The sequence below is a fragment of the Microcaecilia unicolor genome, chromosome 10 (genome assembly GCF_901765095.1).
Source record: "Microcaecilia unicolor chromosome 10, aMicUni1.1, whole genome shotgun sequence".
NCBI classification, from domain to species: Eukaryota; Metazoa; Chordata; class Amphibia; order Gymnophiona; family Siphonopidae; genus Microcaecilia; species Microcaecilia unicolor.
Window position 1 is genome coordinate 114,547,350 of NC_044040.1, and position 17,443 is coordinate 114,564,792.

The 17,443-nt window shown below is 50.7% G+C and overlaps 1 protein-coding gene across 1 annotated transcript in view; it reads right to left on the bottom strand.

Moving 5' to 3' along the window:
- Nucleotides 1–17,443, bottom strand: part of PAK2 (p21 (RAC1) activated kinase 2) — a 745,824-nt gene that overhangs the window by 657,095 nt on the left and 71,286 nt on the right. The window contains 1 exon segment of the mRNA XM_030216851.1: nucleotides 11,604–11,817. Within this exon segment, the coding sequence (XP_030072711.1) occupies nucleotides 11,604–11,790 (187 nt within the window). The 5' untranslated portion in view covers nucleotides 11,791–11,817.

Below are 17,443 nucleotides of genomic sequence, written 5' to 3' on the forward strand. Positions count from 1 at the left end.
ACAGTTTCGTGCACGGACCACCAACCTATAACGTGCAAAACTTTATAGCAGTCTGGACCTGTCGTTATGGACAGCAGTCTGCTTGCACTGTATAACAGTGCAAGCAGATTGGCCCCCATAAAGTAAGCGCTCAAAGACATGGACCTCTCAACCCCTCTGAAACCTTTTGGTATCCCTGGTGGCCCAATGGATCCCCCTGCATCTCCCCATGCCTCACGACTCCCAGCACAAAAAGACCTGGTGGTCCAGTGGACCCTGATCCTACCCGTACCCCCTCCCAGGACCCCCCATGCCTCATGACTCCCCTGCAAAATAATCCTGGTAGTCCAATGGACCCCACACCCTGATCCCCCTCACCCCTCCCAATCCCCCAAACAAGAATTGCCCTGGTGGTCTAGTGATCCCTTCCCCTCCTCCCACCTTCCCCTTGTCCATACCTTGAAAATGATGGAGACAGGAGGGCAGGAACAACACCTACCTACCCTCCTCTCCTCTTTCCTCTACACATTAATTGATTTGTTTACTTTATTATTTTTGTCTATTAGATTGTAAGCTCTTTGAGCAGGGACTGTCTTTCTTCTATGTTTGTGCAGCGCTGCGTATGCTTTGTAGCGCTATAGAAATGATAAATAGTAGTAGTAGTAGTCTGCTAGCCAATTTGATAAGGTGCATTTCCCCACAGCCACTCCCCTCCTGTTGGGATCAAAAGAAACAAACATTTGGGCGGACTGTCTGTTGGGCTGTGTCCGCTCCAGATAGAAGGCCAATGCGTGCAGCTGATGTTCAGCAGGGCAGGAATGCGGACGGAGAAAGAATGTTGGCAAGACAATTGACTGGTTCAGATGGAACTCCGACACCACCTTCGGCAAGAACTTAGGGTGAGTGCGGAGGACACTCTATTATGATGAAATTTGGTGTAAGGAGCATGGGCTACAGGGCCTGAAGCTCACTGACTCTAACAGCTGAAGTTACTGCCACCAAGAAAATGACCTTCCAGGTCAAGTACTTCAGATGGCAGGAGTACAGTGGCTCAAAAGGAGGTTTCATCAGCTGGGTGAGAACGACATTGAGATCCCATGACACTGTAGGAGGTTTGATGGGGGGCTTTGACAAAAGCAAACCTCTCATAAAGCGAACAACTAAAGGCTGTCCCGAGATCGGCTTACCTTCTACACGGTAATGGTATGCACTGATTGCGCTAAGGTGAACCCTTACAGAGTTGGTCTTGAGACCAGACTCAGACAAGTGCAGAAGGTAGTCAAGCAGGGTCTGTGTAGGACAAGAGCGAGGATCTAAGGCCTTGCTGTCACACCAGACGGCAAACCTCCTCCATAAAAAGTAGTAACTCCTCTTAGTGGAATCTTTCCTGGAAGCAAGCAAGACCCAAAGCAAGACCCAAAGAGGCAAAGTCTACGCTCTCAACATCCAGGCCGTGAGAGCCAGAGACTGGAGGTTGGGATGCAGAAGCGCCCCTTCATTCTGGGTGATGAGGGTCGGAAAACACTCCAATCTCCACGGTTCTTCGGAGGACAACTCCAGAAGAAGAAGGAACCAGATCTGACGCGGCCAAAAAGGAGCAATCAGAATCATGGTGCCTCGGTCTTGCTTGAGTTTCAACAAAGTCTTCCCCACCAGAGGTATGGGAGGATAAGCATAAAGCAGGCCTTCCCCCAATTCAGGAGGAAGGCATCTGATGCCAGTCGGCCGTGGGCCTGAAGTCTGGAACAGAACTGAGGGACCTTGTGGTTGGCTCGAGATGCGAAGAGATCTACCAAGGGGGTGCCCCACACTTGGAAGATCCGGCGCACTACTCTGGAGTTGAGTGACCACTCATGAGGTTGCATAATCCTGCTCAACCTGTCGGCCAGACTGTTGTTTACGCCTGCCAGATATGTGGCTTGGAGAAACTTGCCGTAAACGGCGAGCCCACAGCCAACATGCTGACGGCTTCCTGACACAGGGGGCAAGATCCGGTGCCCCCCATGCTTGTTGATGTAATACATGGCAACCTGGTTGTCTGTCTGAATTTGGATAATTTAGTGGGACAGCCGATCTCTGAAAGCCTTCAGAGCGTTCCAGACCGCTCGTAACTCCAGGAGATTGATCTGTAGACCTTTTTCCTGGAGGGACCAGCTTCCCTGGGTGTGAAGCCCATCGACATGAGCTCCCAACCCCAGGAGAGACGCATCCGTAGTCAGCAACTTTTTGCGGCTGAGGAATTTGGAAAGGGCAATCCCAGAGTCAAATTGGACCAAATCGTCCACCAGTGCAGGGATTCGAGAAAACTCGTGGACAGGTGGATCACGTCTTCTAGATCCCCAGCAGCCTGAAACCACTGGGAAGCTAGGGTCCATTGAGCATATCGCATGCGAAGACGAGCCATGGGAGTCACATGAACTGTGGAGGCCATGTGGCCAAGCAATCACATATCTGCCGAGCTGTGATCTGCTGGGACGCTCGCACCCGGGAGACGAGGGACAACAGATTGTTGGCCCTTGTCTCGGAAGATAGGCACGAGCCGTCCGAGAATCCAGCAGAGCTCCTATGAATTCGAGTCTCTGTACTGGGAGAAGATGGGACTTTGGATATTTATCACAAACCCCAGTAGCTCCAGGAGTCAAATAGTCATCTGCATGGACTGTAGAGCTCCTGCCTTGGATGTGTTCTCACCAGCCAATCGTCGAGATAAGGGAACACGTGCACTCCAAGCCTGCGGAGCGCTGCTGCTACCACAGCCAGGCACTTCGTGAACACCCTGGGCGTGGAGGCGAGCCCAAAGGGTAGCACGCAGTACTGGAAGTGACGTGTTCCCAGACGGAATCGGAGATACTGTCTGTGAGCTGGCAGTATCAGAATATGCGTGTAAGCATCCTTTAAGTCCAAAGAGCATAGCCAATCTTTTTCCTGAATCATGGGAAGAAGGGTGCCCAGGGAAAGCATCCTGACTTTTCCTTGACCAGATATTTGTTCAGGGCCCTTAGATCTAGGATGGGACACATCCCCCCTGTTTTTATTTCCACAAGGAAGTACCTGGAATAGAATCCAGCCCCTCTTGCCCCGGTGGCACGGGCTCGACCGCATTGGTGCTGAGAAGGGCGGAGAGTTCCTCTGCAAGTACCTGCTTGTGCTGGAAGCTGAAAGGACTGAGCCCCCGGTGGCCAATTTGGAGGCAGGGAGGCCAAATTGAGGGCGTATCCTTGCCAGACTATTTGAAGAACCCAACGGTCGGAGGTTATAAGAAGTCACCTTTGGTGAAAAACTTTCAACCTCCCCCTGACCGGCAGGTCATCCGGCACGGACACTTTGATATCGGCTATGCTCTGCTGGAGCCAGTCAAAGCTCACCCCCTGCTTTTGCTGGGAGCTGCGGGGCCTTGCTGAGGCCCACGCTGCTGACGAGAGCGAGCGCGCTGGGGCTTAGCCTGGGCCGCAGGCTGTCGAGAGGGAGAGTTGTACCTACGCTTATCAGAAGAGTAGGGAACAGCCCTCCTTCCCCCATAAAAACGTCTACCTGATGAGGTAGATGCTGAAGGCTGCTGGAGGGAGAATTTGTCGAAAGCGTTTATCCCGCTTGTGGAGCTGTTCTACCACCTATTGGACCTTTACCCCAAAAAGTTATCCGCTCGGCAAGGGGAGTCCGCAATCCGCTGCTGGATCCTATTCTCCAGGTCGGAGGCACGCAGCCATGAGAGTCTGCGCATCACCACACCTTGAGCAGTGGCCCTGGACGCAACATCAAAGGTATCATATACCCCTCTGGCCAGGAGGAGAGTGAGCGGTCCTCCGGTGCCGATGCCTGCTGGGTGCCGACTCCCTCGGCTACCCAGAGCTCCCAGTACCAAGTCGGGAAGGTGACCGGTGACGATGCTTCTTCGACTTCTTCGAGCGAAGCATATCACCGGAGCTCCCGAAACCGATGAGGAGGACGTTGAATCCAGACGTCGCTTCCTCGGAGCCGGGTCCAAAGATGGTCGATCCCAGGGGGGGCTGTACCGCAGGAGCCCTCAGGGCAGGAGACCCACCCGAAGGCTCACCGCCACCAGCAGGGGAATGGGCTCTGCACTCCAGACGAAGCACCACCGTCCGACGACATCAGCACCAGCGGGGGTCCCGGTACCACCGACGCACTCTTCCGAAGTCTCGGTACCGTCGATGCAGGAGGAATACGCCTCGATGCCATCGACGCCGATGCACTCCCCGAAGACTTCGGTGCTGCCGACGCATATGCACTCGACGAATCCCGAGATGCTGTTGCCATCGAAGTGCCGGAGAACAGAACGTTCCACTGGGCTAATCTCGCTACCCGAGTCCTCTTCTGCAAAAGAGCACAAAGACTACAGGCCTGCGGGCGGTGCCCAGCCCCCAGACACTGAAGACACGAAGCGTGCCTATCAGTGAGCGAGATTATCCGGGCGCACTGGGTGCACTTCTTGAAGCCGCTGGAAGGCTTCGATGACATGGGCGGAAAAATCGCGCCGGCGAAACCAAAATTCGCGATGATGACAATAGCCACCGAAAAAAAAAACCTGTACGGGCGGCCAACAAGGCCGCTCCCGAAAGCGAAAGGACACATACGCTGGGAAAAAACTAGAAATATGGGAAAAAAAGGGGAACCTCTTTTTTTTTTTTTTTTTTTAAACAAACACAGAAAAAAGTAGAAAACGCGAAAGACGCGCGAGGTCTTCTGAGGGGCACGAAATGGTGGCAAAACATGACCGTCCCGAGCGCGGACAAAAGAAGACTGACGAACACGAGCCGGTTCGGGCGGGAAGACGGTCGCGCATGGGCGCGCGAGGGCTAGCAAACGTCTTTGCTAGTGAAGATTCCGATTGGAGGGGGTGCCGTGGATGTCACCCATCAGTGAGAACAAGCAGCCTGCTTGTCCTCGGAGAATTCCAGGTTACACCAGTCCTTATACCTGTGATGTCACTAAAATAGTTCAGTATCTCTACCTCTATCTGCTGACAGAGGGACTCAACCTACCAGTCTGGACTGATCTATCAGGGACAATATGGAAGAGAGGCATTTTACATGACAAGGTGTATTCACTGGGAAGTGGAATACTTCTTAAGGCACTCTTCTATCTATCTATCTATCTATATATATATATATATATATATATCTATAGATAGATAGATACAGATAGATATATTCATGTGTATATCGATTTTTCAAATCACCAAAGGGAAAATAAGGTTCTTACCTTGGTAACTTTCTTTCCTTTAGTCATAGCAGATGAAACCATTACGTATGGGTTGTGTCCATCAACCAGCAGGGGAGCACTCAACTTTTCACAGTGCCTCATGGCCAGCCAGCTCCACTGCCTCTTCAGTATTTGAAGCTTCCAAAGCAGTATGGCAAACCGCAATGGGAATAACATGAACTTTCCTCACAGCGAACGATGGCCCCTTAACAAGGGCATGAACTCAAAAGGAGGGAATGAACACATCCTCCTGGAGGGAATAAACTCGTCCTCCTTATTGTATAACTGGAGGGGATACACGCAAATTCCTGAAGGGAATAAACTCATCCTCCCAAAACATAAACTGGAGGGAATGGACTCATCCTCCTATAAGTGAACATGAATCCTGAAGACTGTTTTCCAACTTTCTCCAAAGGAAGGAACTTCAGGAAACAAGAACAGAACCTGAAACAGATTCACAGTATACAATCATACAGGGAGGGCTCATGGCTTCATCTGCTATGACTAAAGGAAGAAAATTACCAAGGTAAGAACCTAATTTTCCCTTCCTTGTCATCAAGCAGATGAAGCCATTACGTATGGGATGTAACAAAGCAATCCCTATATAGGGTGGGAACAGGTCACACCACGCGCTAGCACTTGTGCTCCAAAACACGCATCCCTCCTGGCAGCCACATCCAGCCTGTAATGTCGGGCAAAAGAGAGCTTAGAAGCCCATGTTGACGAGAGAGTGCTCCAGTTTCAGCCCAAGAGGAAGAAATCGCTCCGGTAGAATGCGCCTTAAAGGCTACAGGCGGAGACCAGCCGGCAAGCAGATAAGCTGAAAAGATAGTTTCTTTGAGCCAGCGGGCAATAGTGGCTTTAGACGCTGGAGACCCTCTGCGAGGACCTGATAGCAAAACAAAACACGTCTCCTCTTCCTCCACTTTCTATCTCAGTTGATAACACCCTCATCCTCCCCGTCTCATCTGCCCGCAACTTCGGAGTCATCTTTGACTCCTCCCTCTCCTTCTCTGCGCATATCCAGCAGACTGCCAAGACCTGCCGCTTCTTCTTTAACATCAGCAAAATTCGCCCTTTCCTCTCTGAACACACCACCCGAACTCTCGTCCATGGTCTCATTACCTCTCGCCTTGACTACTGCAACTTACTCCTCACTGGCCTCCCACGTAGCCATCTATTCCCCCTTCAATCTGTTCAGAACTCTGCGGCACGTCTCATATTCCGCCAAAACCGATTTACTCATATCACCCCTCTCCTCAGGTCACTTCACTGGCTTCCAATCAGATACCGCATCCAATTCAAGCTTCTCCTTCTTACCTACAAATGCATTCAGTCTGCTGCCCCTCACTACCTCTCCTCCCTCATCTCCCCTATGTTCCCGCCCGTAACCACCGTTCACAGGACAAATCCCTCCTCTCTGTACCCTTCTCCAACACCGCCAACTCCAGGCTCTGCTCATTCTGCCTCGCCTCACCCTATGCTTGGAACAACCTTCCTGAGCCCTTACGCTTGCCCCCTCCCTGCCCATCTTCAAGTCTTTGCTTAAAACCCACCTCTTCAATGCTGCATTCTGCACCTAACTCTTACCATTCACTAAATCCAGACTGCCCCAATTTGACCGCCCCTATCGGACTGTCCGTTCACTTGTCTCTTAGATTGTAAGCTCCTTGAGCAGGGACCGTCCCTCTATGTTAAACTGTACAGCGCTGCGTAACCCTAGTAGCGCTTTAGAAATGTTAAGTAGTAGTAGTAGATCCTGAAAGAGATAGTAACTCGCAGATACTGCAGCAGAGTCCTGCGCACATCCAACAGGTGCAACTGCCCAAAAGATTCTGGAAACTCCTCCTTATCAAAGGAGGGCAAGAAAATAGGCTGGTTTAGGTGAAACGCTGAAACAACCTTAGGCATGAAGGAAGGCACGGTCCGAACCGTGACCCCGGACTCTGAGAATTGCAGAAATGGGTCTCTACAGGACAGCGCCTGGAGCTCTGACACCCGTCTCGCCGAAGTAATGGCCACAAGAAAAATGGCCTTTTGTGTCAAATCTTTCTCCGATGATCGACGAAGCGGCTCAAAAGGAGAAGCCTGCAGGGCCTTCAAAACTAGCCCCAGGTTCCAAGCTGGACAGGGTGCTTGCACGGAAGGCCGGAGCCGAAGCACCCCACTAAGAAACCGTGCCACATTTGGATGAGCAGCTAAAGACACGCCTTCAACCTTACCACGAAGGGAGGCCAGCGCTGCAACTTGCACCCACAGGGAATTATAGGCCAAGCCTATTTCTACACCATCCTGCAAAAAGTTCAGAATCGGCGAGACAGGAGCCCGCATGGGTGTGATCGCTTTTGAAGCACACCAAGACTCAAACTGGCGCCAATTCCTGGCATAAGCCAAGGAAGTGGAACGCTTGCGGGCCTGCAGGAGAGTGGAAATGACTGTGTTTGAATAGCCTTTGTCCCTCAATTGTGCCCTCTCAATCGCCATGCCATAAGACCAAAGAGGCAGGCATCCTCCATGGCTACCGGGCCCTGTGACAACAGGTTCGGTACCAGAGGTAAAGGAAGGGGAGCCTCCACTAGCATCTGTCGGAGGTCCGCATACCAAGGCCTCCTGGGCCAATCCGAGGCGAGGAGGATCACTTCTCCTGGGTGCAGCCGAATCCACAGGAACACCCGCCCTATCAAGGGCCATGGAGGGAACACATATAGTAGGCCCGGAGGCCAGGGCTGAGTCAAGGCATCCAACCCTGCCGAGCGAGGATCTCTCCGTCTGCTGAAGAAGCACGGGACTTTGGCATTTGAACTTGTCGCCATAAGATCCATCATGGGCTTGCCCCATTTGGCACATATCTGCAGGAATACTTCGTCTGCTAGTTCCCATTCTGCTGGATCGATCTGATGCCTGCTTAGATAATCGGCTTGCACGTTGTTCTGACCTGCAATGTGAGCTGCCGACAGAAACTGAAGATGCAGCTCGGCCCAGATCTGTTCGGCCTGCGCGGCTAGTGCTCTGCACTGAGTGCCGCCTTGTCGATTTATGTAGGCCACTGCTGTCATGTTGTCCGACATCACTCTGACAGCCAATCCTTCCAGGGTCACTTGAAAGGCCAGAAGCGCCTGAAACACCGCTTTCAACTCCAGGCGGTTGATGGACCACTCCGACTCCTCGGGTGTCCAGACCCTTGGCATGCTTCCCCTTGCAATATGCGCCCCAGCCCTTCAGGCTGGCATCTATCACTACTAGACACCAATCGGGGAGCGCCAGCGGCATTCCTCGCTGCAGCATGCTGTATGAGAGCCACCACTCCATGCTGAGTCGGGCCGCAGGGAGCCAAGAAAGTCTGCATTGATAATCCTGAGAAACTGGAGACCATCTTTGAAGTAGGGAATACTGTAGAGGTCTCAGGTGTGCTCTCGCCCAGGGCACCACTTCCAATGTGGCTGTCATCGATCCCAGCAGCTGGACAATGTCCCAAGCTCGCGGGCGGGGCATCCTCAGGAGCAGACGGACCTGATTCTGAAGCTTGCACCGCCTTAGCTCGGGTAGGTATACATAGCCCGAGTCTGTGTCGAACCTGGCCCCCAAATATTCTAGAGATTGCGAGGGGTGTCAGGTGACTTTTGGCCATACTGACGACCCAGCCTAGAGATTGAAGTACTGAGACCACTCTGGCTGTAGCTTGATAGCTCTCTGTTACAGAGTCTGCTCTGATGAGCCAGTCGTCTAGGTACGGGTGAACCCTGATACCTTCTCGCCTGAGCAAAGCAGCTACTACCACCATTACCTTCGAAAAGGTTCGGGGAGCTGTGGCGAGGCCAAAAGCCAAGGCCCGGAACTGGAAATGTTTTCCCAACACCGCAAACCTCAGAAACTTCTGGTGCAGGGGCCAAATTGGTATGTGCAAGTAAGCTTCTTTCAGGTCTAGAGACGTGAGAAACTCTCCTGGCTGTACCGCAGCAATGACGGAGCGCAGGGTTTCCATGGGGAAATGCCGCACTCTCAGGGACTTGTTTAATTCTTTTAAGTCCAGAATAGGGCGAAAAGACCCACCTTTTCGCGGCACAACAAAGTAGATGGAGCATCGGCCGTAGCCGTGTTCGGCGGGAGGTACCGGGGACACGGCCCCTAACTGAATCAGACCTTGCAAAGTCTCCTCTACCGCCGCCCGTTTGGCGGCAGAACCGCATCGGGACTCCACAAACACGTCTCTTACTGGGGCGTTGAATTCTTTTCTGTAGCCATCTCTGATCAGGTCCAGAACCCACTTATCCAAGGAAATATTGGCCCACTCCTCGGCAAAGAGGGAAAGACGTCCTCCGATGACAGGAAGCAAGGAGGGGGCTGGCGCACCATCATTGAGAGGGTCTATAAGAGGAGTGGACTGCCTGGCCCTTGGAGGAAGGCCTCGGCCTATCTTCGGGCAAGCGCTGGGGTTTAGGATCTCCCAGGCCTTTAACAATTTCTTTTTCCAACTCCTCACCAAATAGGAGAAGGCCTTGAAAGAGCAACTTCACCAACCTTTGCTTAGAGGCCATGTCTGCTGCCCAATGTCGTAGCCAAATAAGACGGCGAGCCGCCACTGCTACTGCCATTTGTTTAGCCGAAGCTCTGACAATATCATAAAGGGCATCAGCCAAAAAGGACAAGGCCGACTCCAGCCGCGGAGCCACATCCGAGAAGGGCTCCGCTCCATCTCCGGGCTGTTCCACTGCCTGTTGCAACCACGCCAGGCAGGCTCTAGCAGCATAACAACTGCATGCAGACACCCGAACAGTAAGACCTGCAATTTCAAAGGACCGTTTAAGTGCTGCTTCCAGCCTATGGACTTGTATATCCTTCAGGGCAACTCCTCCTTCCACAGGGAGGGTAGTTCTCTTTGTCACCGCAGTGACTAGGGCATCTACTTTAGGCATTGCAAAGCGAGCCAAATGCTCCTCACACAGAGGGTATAATTGCCCCATAGCCCTGGAAACTTTCAAAGGTCCCTCGGGGTCAGCCCACTGAGCGGAAATAAGCTCTTGGATGGAGTCATGCAAAGGAAAGGCTCGAGCAGGCTTTTTGGTACTAGCCATCCTAGGATTCACAGAGGAGGCCGTGCCACTGTCAGGCTCATCAATAGAAAGGACCTGTAGGGCATCTGAAATAAGCGCTGGCAGCTCATCACGGTGGAAAATCCTCACCGCGGATCCTGTGGTAATTCTGCACCTGACTCTGGCTCCTCAGACCACGAAGGCCTGCCAGAACTCTCCGAATCCTCACAGCCCGACCACGGGGGGGGGGGGGGGGGGGGGATGTGCACCACAATTTGAAGGGGAATTAGCCCTTCTACGCTTTTCTTTATGCCAATTATCAGGGAAAAAGCCTCAGCGGGCAAGTCCCAGGCCAGAATCCACCGGTGGGGACAATAGAAGGGGCCTCAGACGACCCTTGAGGGAGAGCTCTTTTCAGCATGTATGTTTTATGCAACAACAACACAAAATCAGGGGAGAAAAACTCGCCCTGGGCACCCAGATCCCGTCCGGGCCTAGCCGCTCCCTGAATAACCTCAATTCGAGGTCCCCCCCTCCCCCCGGGCTCAGGGCTCTCTGTCTCTACGGAGGCCGCGCCATGCGGAGAATTCAAAATGGCGTCCGCTGCCAGCTATGAGCGGGAAGAATCATCGCTCGCCATGCTCAGGCCGGCTCTTACACCTGTAAAGCATGATTTGCGCTTGCCACACCGGGAACAGCGCTTTACATTCTCTGCAGCCATTGCTGAAAACGGCGGGAAAATTCAAAATGGCAGTTTTGTGCCAAAAACGCCCCGATCACGGGCCCACCCCGGAGGAATTAGAAAACACTCTTACCTCACCGGACCGAGTATCACAGCTCCGGTCCCATAGAAGAATCAAAGGAAAACCTCTGTTCCATTTTTTTTTTTTTTTTTTTTTTTAACGCTGTGAGGAAAGCAGAGGTAATAAGAACTCCGGAGGCTCAAATGAGTGGGAAAGGCAGAGAAAGGCGAACCAATGTGCCTGCATCCACTGAGTGAGAAAGGACAGGGAAAAGCAAGCTAATATGTTCACATCCACGGGGGCATGGGTAAGGCAGGGAAAGGGCTAACCTATGTGCCTTCAAAGTGAAGCTGCTATAGCCTCTAACACCCCGGCTAACAACTGGCAAGCCAGGAGACACCCCCAGGCAGATTTTTGATGGAGCTCGAAGAAGCTGCAGCCACCCTGCTTGGGGAGATAGAGAATACTGAAGAGGCAATGGAGCTGGCTGGCCATGAGGCACTGTGAAAAGTTGAGTGCTCTCTATCTCCCCCTGCTGGTTGATGGACACAACCCATACGTAATGGCTTCATCTGCTTGATGACAAGGAAATGAGAGAGAGCACAATGCAGTTTGAAGCACAACATACCTTTTTCAGTACCAGAGAAGATAGAAATGATTTTACTTCTGGGTTTTTTCTCCTCTGGGACCGATGGTAGTGGTTTCAAACTGTGATTGGTAGACAGAGGGTCTTTGCCCCCTGAACTGAAGATGGTGCTGCTCATTCGGACAGGAGGGGCCGGTGGTTTGTCTTCGAGCTCCCCATTATCTGACATGGCTCCCAATGACTACACACTGAAGCCCTGCAACAAAGAGAGAGAAAGAGAGAGGGGCATAATTACTCTTAACCAGAAAAAGATGAGTGATATGGCAGGCTCCAACGAGGAATGTCACAATCCTTTCACAAGTGAAGGTCAAAAACTCCCAATGAGAATGCATTCCAAAATAAATCAAATCAATTCTACCATTTCAAGGTACAAAAGAGAGTACATCTCAACTGGTGTACAGTTTCTGATGGTTTGAAAAAAAGGTACACTTAAGTATTCTTTTAAGTATTAAGTATTAAAAAGTTAAACATTTTCAACCAAATGAAAGAATGAAGTCATTTTTATTAATCATAATTCACTGTTGTTCCTGTCAAAACCCCCCTTCCTTCTTTCCCAAGCACATAGGATCTAGGCAGAGAAACAATCAAGGCAGCAAAGTCCATCAGTGACAGATGTATTCCTCAACTGTCTTATGTTCCCCTCCAATTTAGAGCTATACTGGCAGCAAGATAATATTAAGTTTCTTGAGGCTACACTATTTTTCAGCATTGACTGTCAGAGCAGAATGCAGACTAATAAGCTGCATCTCTTCATTATGAACTACAGTGCTTTATGGCATAGGCATAGAGGTCTACTAGACTAGTGGCAGTAACTTGTGGAAGGACCTGGCTTTGAGTTCCTTCTGCTCTGAAGCTGAGGAGCTAGTGTTCACATACACTAGGAGAACATTTCACACTCATTGTTCAATGATAACATGTAATGGCTGGATTTAGGCTTATATAAGACCTTATGGAAACCAGCATCCTGTCTCTGACAGTGATAGTCTAGATCGCACACACCTAGCAGATACCAAGGAGTTGAAGTATTGCTCACTGCTCGTTTCCAAATATGAGCAATGGCTCTCCCAACTCTAATTGGCTGATTTTTATGCACTTTTCCTTCAGGAACTTGTCTCTTAAATTCTGTTATGATAGTCACCTTGAACACATCTTTCAACAACAGATTCCACAACTTAGATTATATGTTACAATTTTTTAAACATTATTATTTAAATACATTAAGATACCACTGTATTTCAAATGTGGTCTCAGAAGGATGTCAGGGTAAAACATGTGGCTTTAATTCTACAGAATTTATTTTGACATGAGAATACAAATCAACAATGTACTTCAGTGCAACTATCTATGCCACAACAGCATTCTTTCTGGTCTTCCATCATTAGATGTGCTGCATCTGCATCTTTAACACAACCGTTAACACTTCCTGGTGAACAGAGTATTATGGACTCCAGTTCAGCTGTAAAGACTCGATACAACGGCACCCAACCTCTGCTGATCATGTGCCTTACACCCAGGCACTTAGACCATATGTTAATTTTTTTGTTCACCTGGTATCAGGTTTGGCACAGAATCGGCTCGGTGCTGTGTAAAGGCCCCTCTCTTATGCAGCTATAATCTTTTGGCCCTGTGTAGGTGTATCAGCAGAAACGGAGATGAATGGGAAATTATTTAAACTAATGATAGTTTTTGCACTGCAAGATATCCTAAAATATTGGATAAATAAAAATTACCTTTTTTTTCTGGTGAAACTCACTATGTTTAGTTTATAAATATGAAGTTCTTGCTGCATAGAAAGCTGGCTGTTATGATAAATTCTGTAAAATCTGGGCCCCTCTTCATCAGTACAGACAAGTTGTATTTTTTGTTATATGAATAAAATAACTAATAAAGTTGTGAACTTTAAAAAAAAAAAAAAAAAAAAAGATTTAAAGTAGACCTCAACAAATGTTCTTAGGATCTAAGAGCCAGACCCAAAATCTAGGAGATTAGAGATTTGGTAGGAGTCAACTGGCTGGCTCTTAAACTTAGATTAAATAAAGCGAAGATACTTACCTGTACCAGGTATTCTCCGAGGACAGCAAGCTGATTATTCTCACAACTGGGTCGACGTCTGTGTCGGCCAGGGAACCAGCATTTGCAATAGCAAAAAGAAAAAGGTTTTCCCAGAGCCTTCTGGCACGTGTGGAGCACACATGCGCGAAATGACTTCCCGCCCGCCGTGCAAGCGCATACCTCAGTTAAGTCCAGAAGCATAAACAAATGAACAACTCCAAGGGGAGGTGGGCGGGATTGCGAGAATAATCAGCCTGCTGTTCTCGGAGAATACCTGCTACAGGTAAATATCTTCGCTTTCTCTGAGGACAAGCAGGCTGGATTATACTCACAACTGGGGTATCCCTAGCATCCAGGCTCACGCAAAACAATGACATTGGTCAACTGGGCCTCGCAATGGCGAGGACATAATGTAGATTATCCTGAAACTATATACAACTAGCTGACAGTGCAGCCTGGAACAGAATAAAATGGGCCTAGGTGGGTGGAGTTGGATTCTAAACCCCAAACAGATTCTGCAGCACCGACTGCCCAAACAGACTGTCGCATCGGGTATCCTGTTCAAGGCAGTGTGAAGTGAATGTGTGGACTGAAGACCATGTTGCACCTTTGCAAATCTCTTCAATGGAGGCTGACTTTAAGTGAGGCACCAACGCGGCCATGGCTCTGACATTATGAGCCGTGACATGGCCCTCCGAGGTGCTCTACACCAGCTAGTCATCGAGATAAGAGAATACATGCACTCCCAGTCTGCTTAGTGACGCTGCAACTACTGCAAGGCATTTTGTAAATACTCTGGGCGCAAACGCCAGGCCAAAAGGCAGTACGCAGTACTGAAAGTGCTGCGTTCCTAGCCGAAATCGAAGATACTTCCTGTGAGCTGGGAGTATCGGAATGGGTGTGTAAGCATCCTTTAAGTCCAGAGAGCATTGCCAATCGCTTTCCTAAATCATGGGAAGAAGGGTGCCCATCCTGAACTTTTCCCATACCAGGAATTTGTTCAGGGCCCTTAGGTCTAGGATGGGACGCATCCCCCCTGTTTTCTTTTGCACAAGGAAGTACCTGGAAAAGAATCCCTGCCCTTCTTCCCTGGTGGAATGGGTTCGACCACATGGGCCTGTAGAAGGGTGGAGAGTTCCTCTGCAAGTACCTGCCTGTGCTGGGAGCTGTATGAATGAGCTCCCAGTGGGCAATTTGGAGGTCTGGATTCCAGATTGAGTGTGTATCCTAACCGGACTATTTGAAGAACCCACCAGTTGAAAGTTACAAGAAGCCACCTTTGGTGAAAAAAACATTGACCTCCCTCCAACCGGCAAGTCGTCCGGTACGGACACTTTTACTGTGGCTATGCTTTGCTGGAGCCAGTCAAAAGCCCATCCCTTGCTTTTGCTGGGGAGCAGCAGGGGCCTTAGGCGCACACTGTTGACGAGAACGAGTGCGCTGGGGCTGAGCCTGAGTAGGCTGTCGGGATGCCGTAGTGTACCTATGCTTAGCATAGGAATAGGAAGCACTCCATGTCCACCCAAAAAATCTCCTAAATGAGGAGGCTGTAGCAGAAGGCGCCCGGCGGGAGAGAGAAGCCATAGCATCTGTGTGCTTCTTGATCTGGTCGACCAGGTCGTCCACCTTCTCTCCGAAAAAGTTATCCCTCTTCACAAGTTTCATCTGCCATCCTCTGCTGCACCAAATGGTCTAGGTCAGAAACACGCAGCCATGAGAGTCTGTGCATCGCTATACCTTGAGCAGAGATTCTGGATGCCACATCAAAAGTGTCTTAACCGACCCAGACCAGAAATTTACGACACACCTTTTGCTGCCTGACCACCTGGCGAAAAGGCTTGGCCTGCTCCGGAGGGAGGGCATCAACCAAGGTAAACGGCTGCCTCGCCAAGTTCTGCAAGTGAATGTTCATGAAGAGCTGGTAAGATTGGATACGGGCAGCGAGCATAGCGGCCCAATACGTCTTCCTCCCAAAAGAATCCAAGGTCCTAGCTTCTCTGCCTGGGGGAACCGAGGCACAGTCTCTAGTACTCTTGGCTCTCTTGACGGCGGAGTCCACCACCATGGAGTTGTGGGGTAACTGAGATCTCATTAACCCAGGTTCACCGTGGATCCGATACTAGGAATCAGTCTTCTTAGGGATCACGGGACCAGACAGAGGGAACGACCAGTTTTACATAAAGACTTCCCAGAGTACCTTATGCAAAGGAGCCATCACTGCCTCCTTAGGTGAAGAGGTGTAGTCCAGGACCTCTAGCATCTCAGCCCTGGGTTCATCCTCCACTTCCATAGGGAATGGAATGGCCTCAGCCATTTCACATACAAACGATGAAAAGGAGAAGCTCTCAGGAGGAGACAGTCTCCTTTCAGGTGGAGAGGAAGATTCAGAGGGAATCCCAAAAGACTCATCAAAGGAAAAGTACCTGGGATCTTCCTCTGACTCCCACAAGGAGCTCCGAGACTGAGCCTGCCTCGACGCCGAGGACCGATGTCCATGATGGTGAAGTTGAGGGGCTGACACCCGCATGGACTGTGCCGAAGTTTCCACCACCGATGTCGATGTGGAGTCGACCTGAGTGGCAGCCAACACCGAAGCAGCACCGAGGACAGGGACCTCACCACAGGTGAAGGGCCAGATGCAGCTGCAGAAGGTCGCACCTCAGGTGCAAGCACCCCCGACGCCAAAGCTGACTGGCAGAGCAGTCCTTCCAGAAGCTGTGGAAGTAAGGCCCGGATGCGCTCATCAAGAGCTGCCATCGGAGGAGGCTGGGGGGGCCGGTGGAGCAGTCGGTGGCAGAATCGGTTGAGACTCAGGAGCAGGAACCAGACTGCTGGGAGGCCAACGCATCAGCACCTCCTGGATGGAGGGGGAGCGGTCCTCCCGGCGCCAACGCTTCTTGGGTGCCAAATCCTTCGACGCCACGGAGCTCCAGGCACCAACAGTGCACGTCACCAAGGCTCCTCGGTGCCGAGGACGACATTGAATCCTCGCGTCTCCTCGGGGTCAGGTCTGACAATGGACGTTCCTGAGGGGCCTGCACAGCAGGAGGCCTCGAGACAGGTGGAGACCCACTCAATGCCTCACTGTTCCCAGCGTGCTGCGACCTCTCAGCAGCCATGCGTATCTCTGCTCCTGATGTCGATGCTTCCCTCAATTTCAACGCCGCTGACCTCGGTTCCGAAGCCAATGCCGATGTCGAAGGACTGGACCAAGCCCCAAAAAGCTTCTCTCTCTGGGCTTCTCGAGCAACTGAGTCCTTTTCTTCATAGGAAGACAAAGGGCACAACGAGCTGGGCTGTGGTCCGGCCCAAGGCACTGATACATCAGGAATGAGTATCTGTACCTGAGATGGTCTGGTTGCACCGAGTACAACGTTTGAAGCCGCTGGGTGTCTTCGATGACATGAAGTGAAAACCACACCGGCGAAATCAAACAACTCAATTGTGCCGAAGTAAACAGGGCACAAAAAGGGTAGAAACCCCCGTCTGCTGTCGAAAAAGAAAGGAAACTTAAAAAGAGTAAAAAATCAACTGGAAAAGATAAAGGAACTTTTTGTAAAATGAAAAAGGAATGAAGAAAACAAACAACTAAACGTCAAATGAGAAAAAACTGAAGGCTCTTTCCCGGGCACGAAAAAGGAGCCACAGAATTAATCTGCTGCTCCTCGTATCAAAAAAAAGAAACTGAGGTATGAACTCGAACGGCGGGTAGGAAGTCAGTGTGCACTGCATGCGCGCCAGAAGGTTCTGGCTAAGTTTTTTTTTCTTTT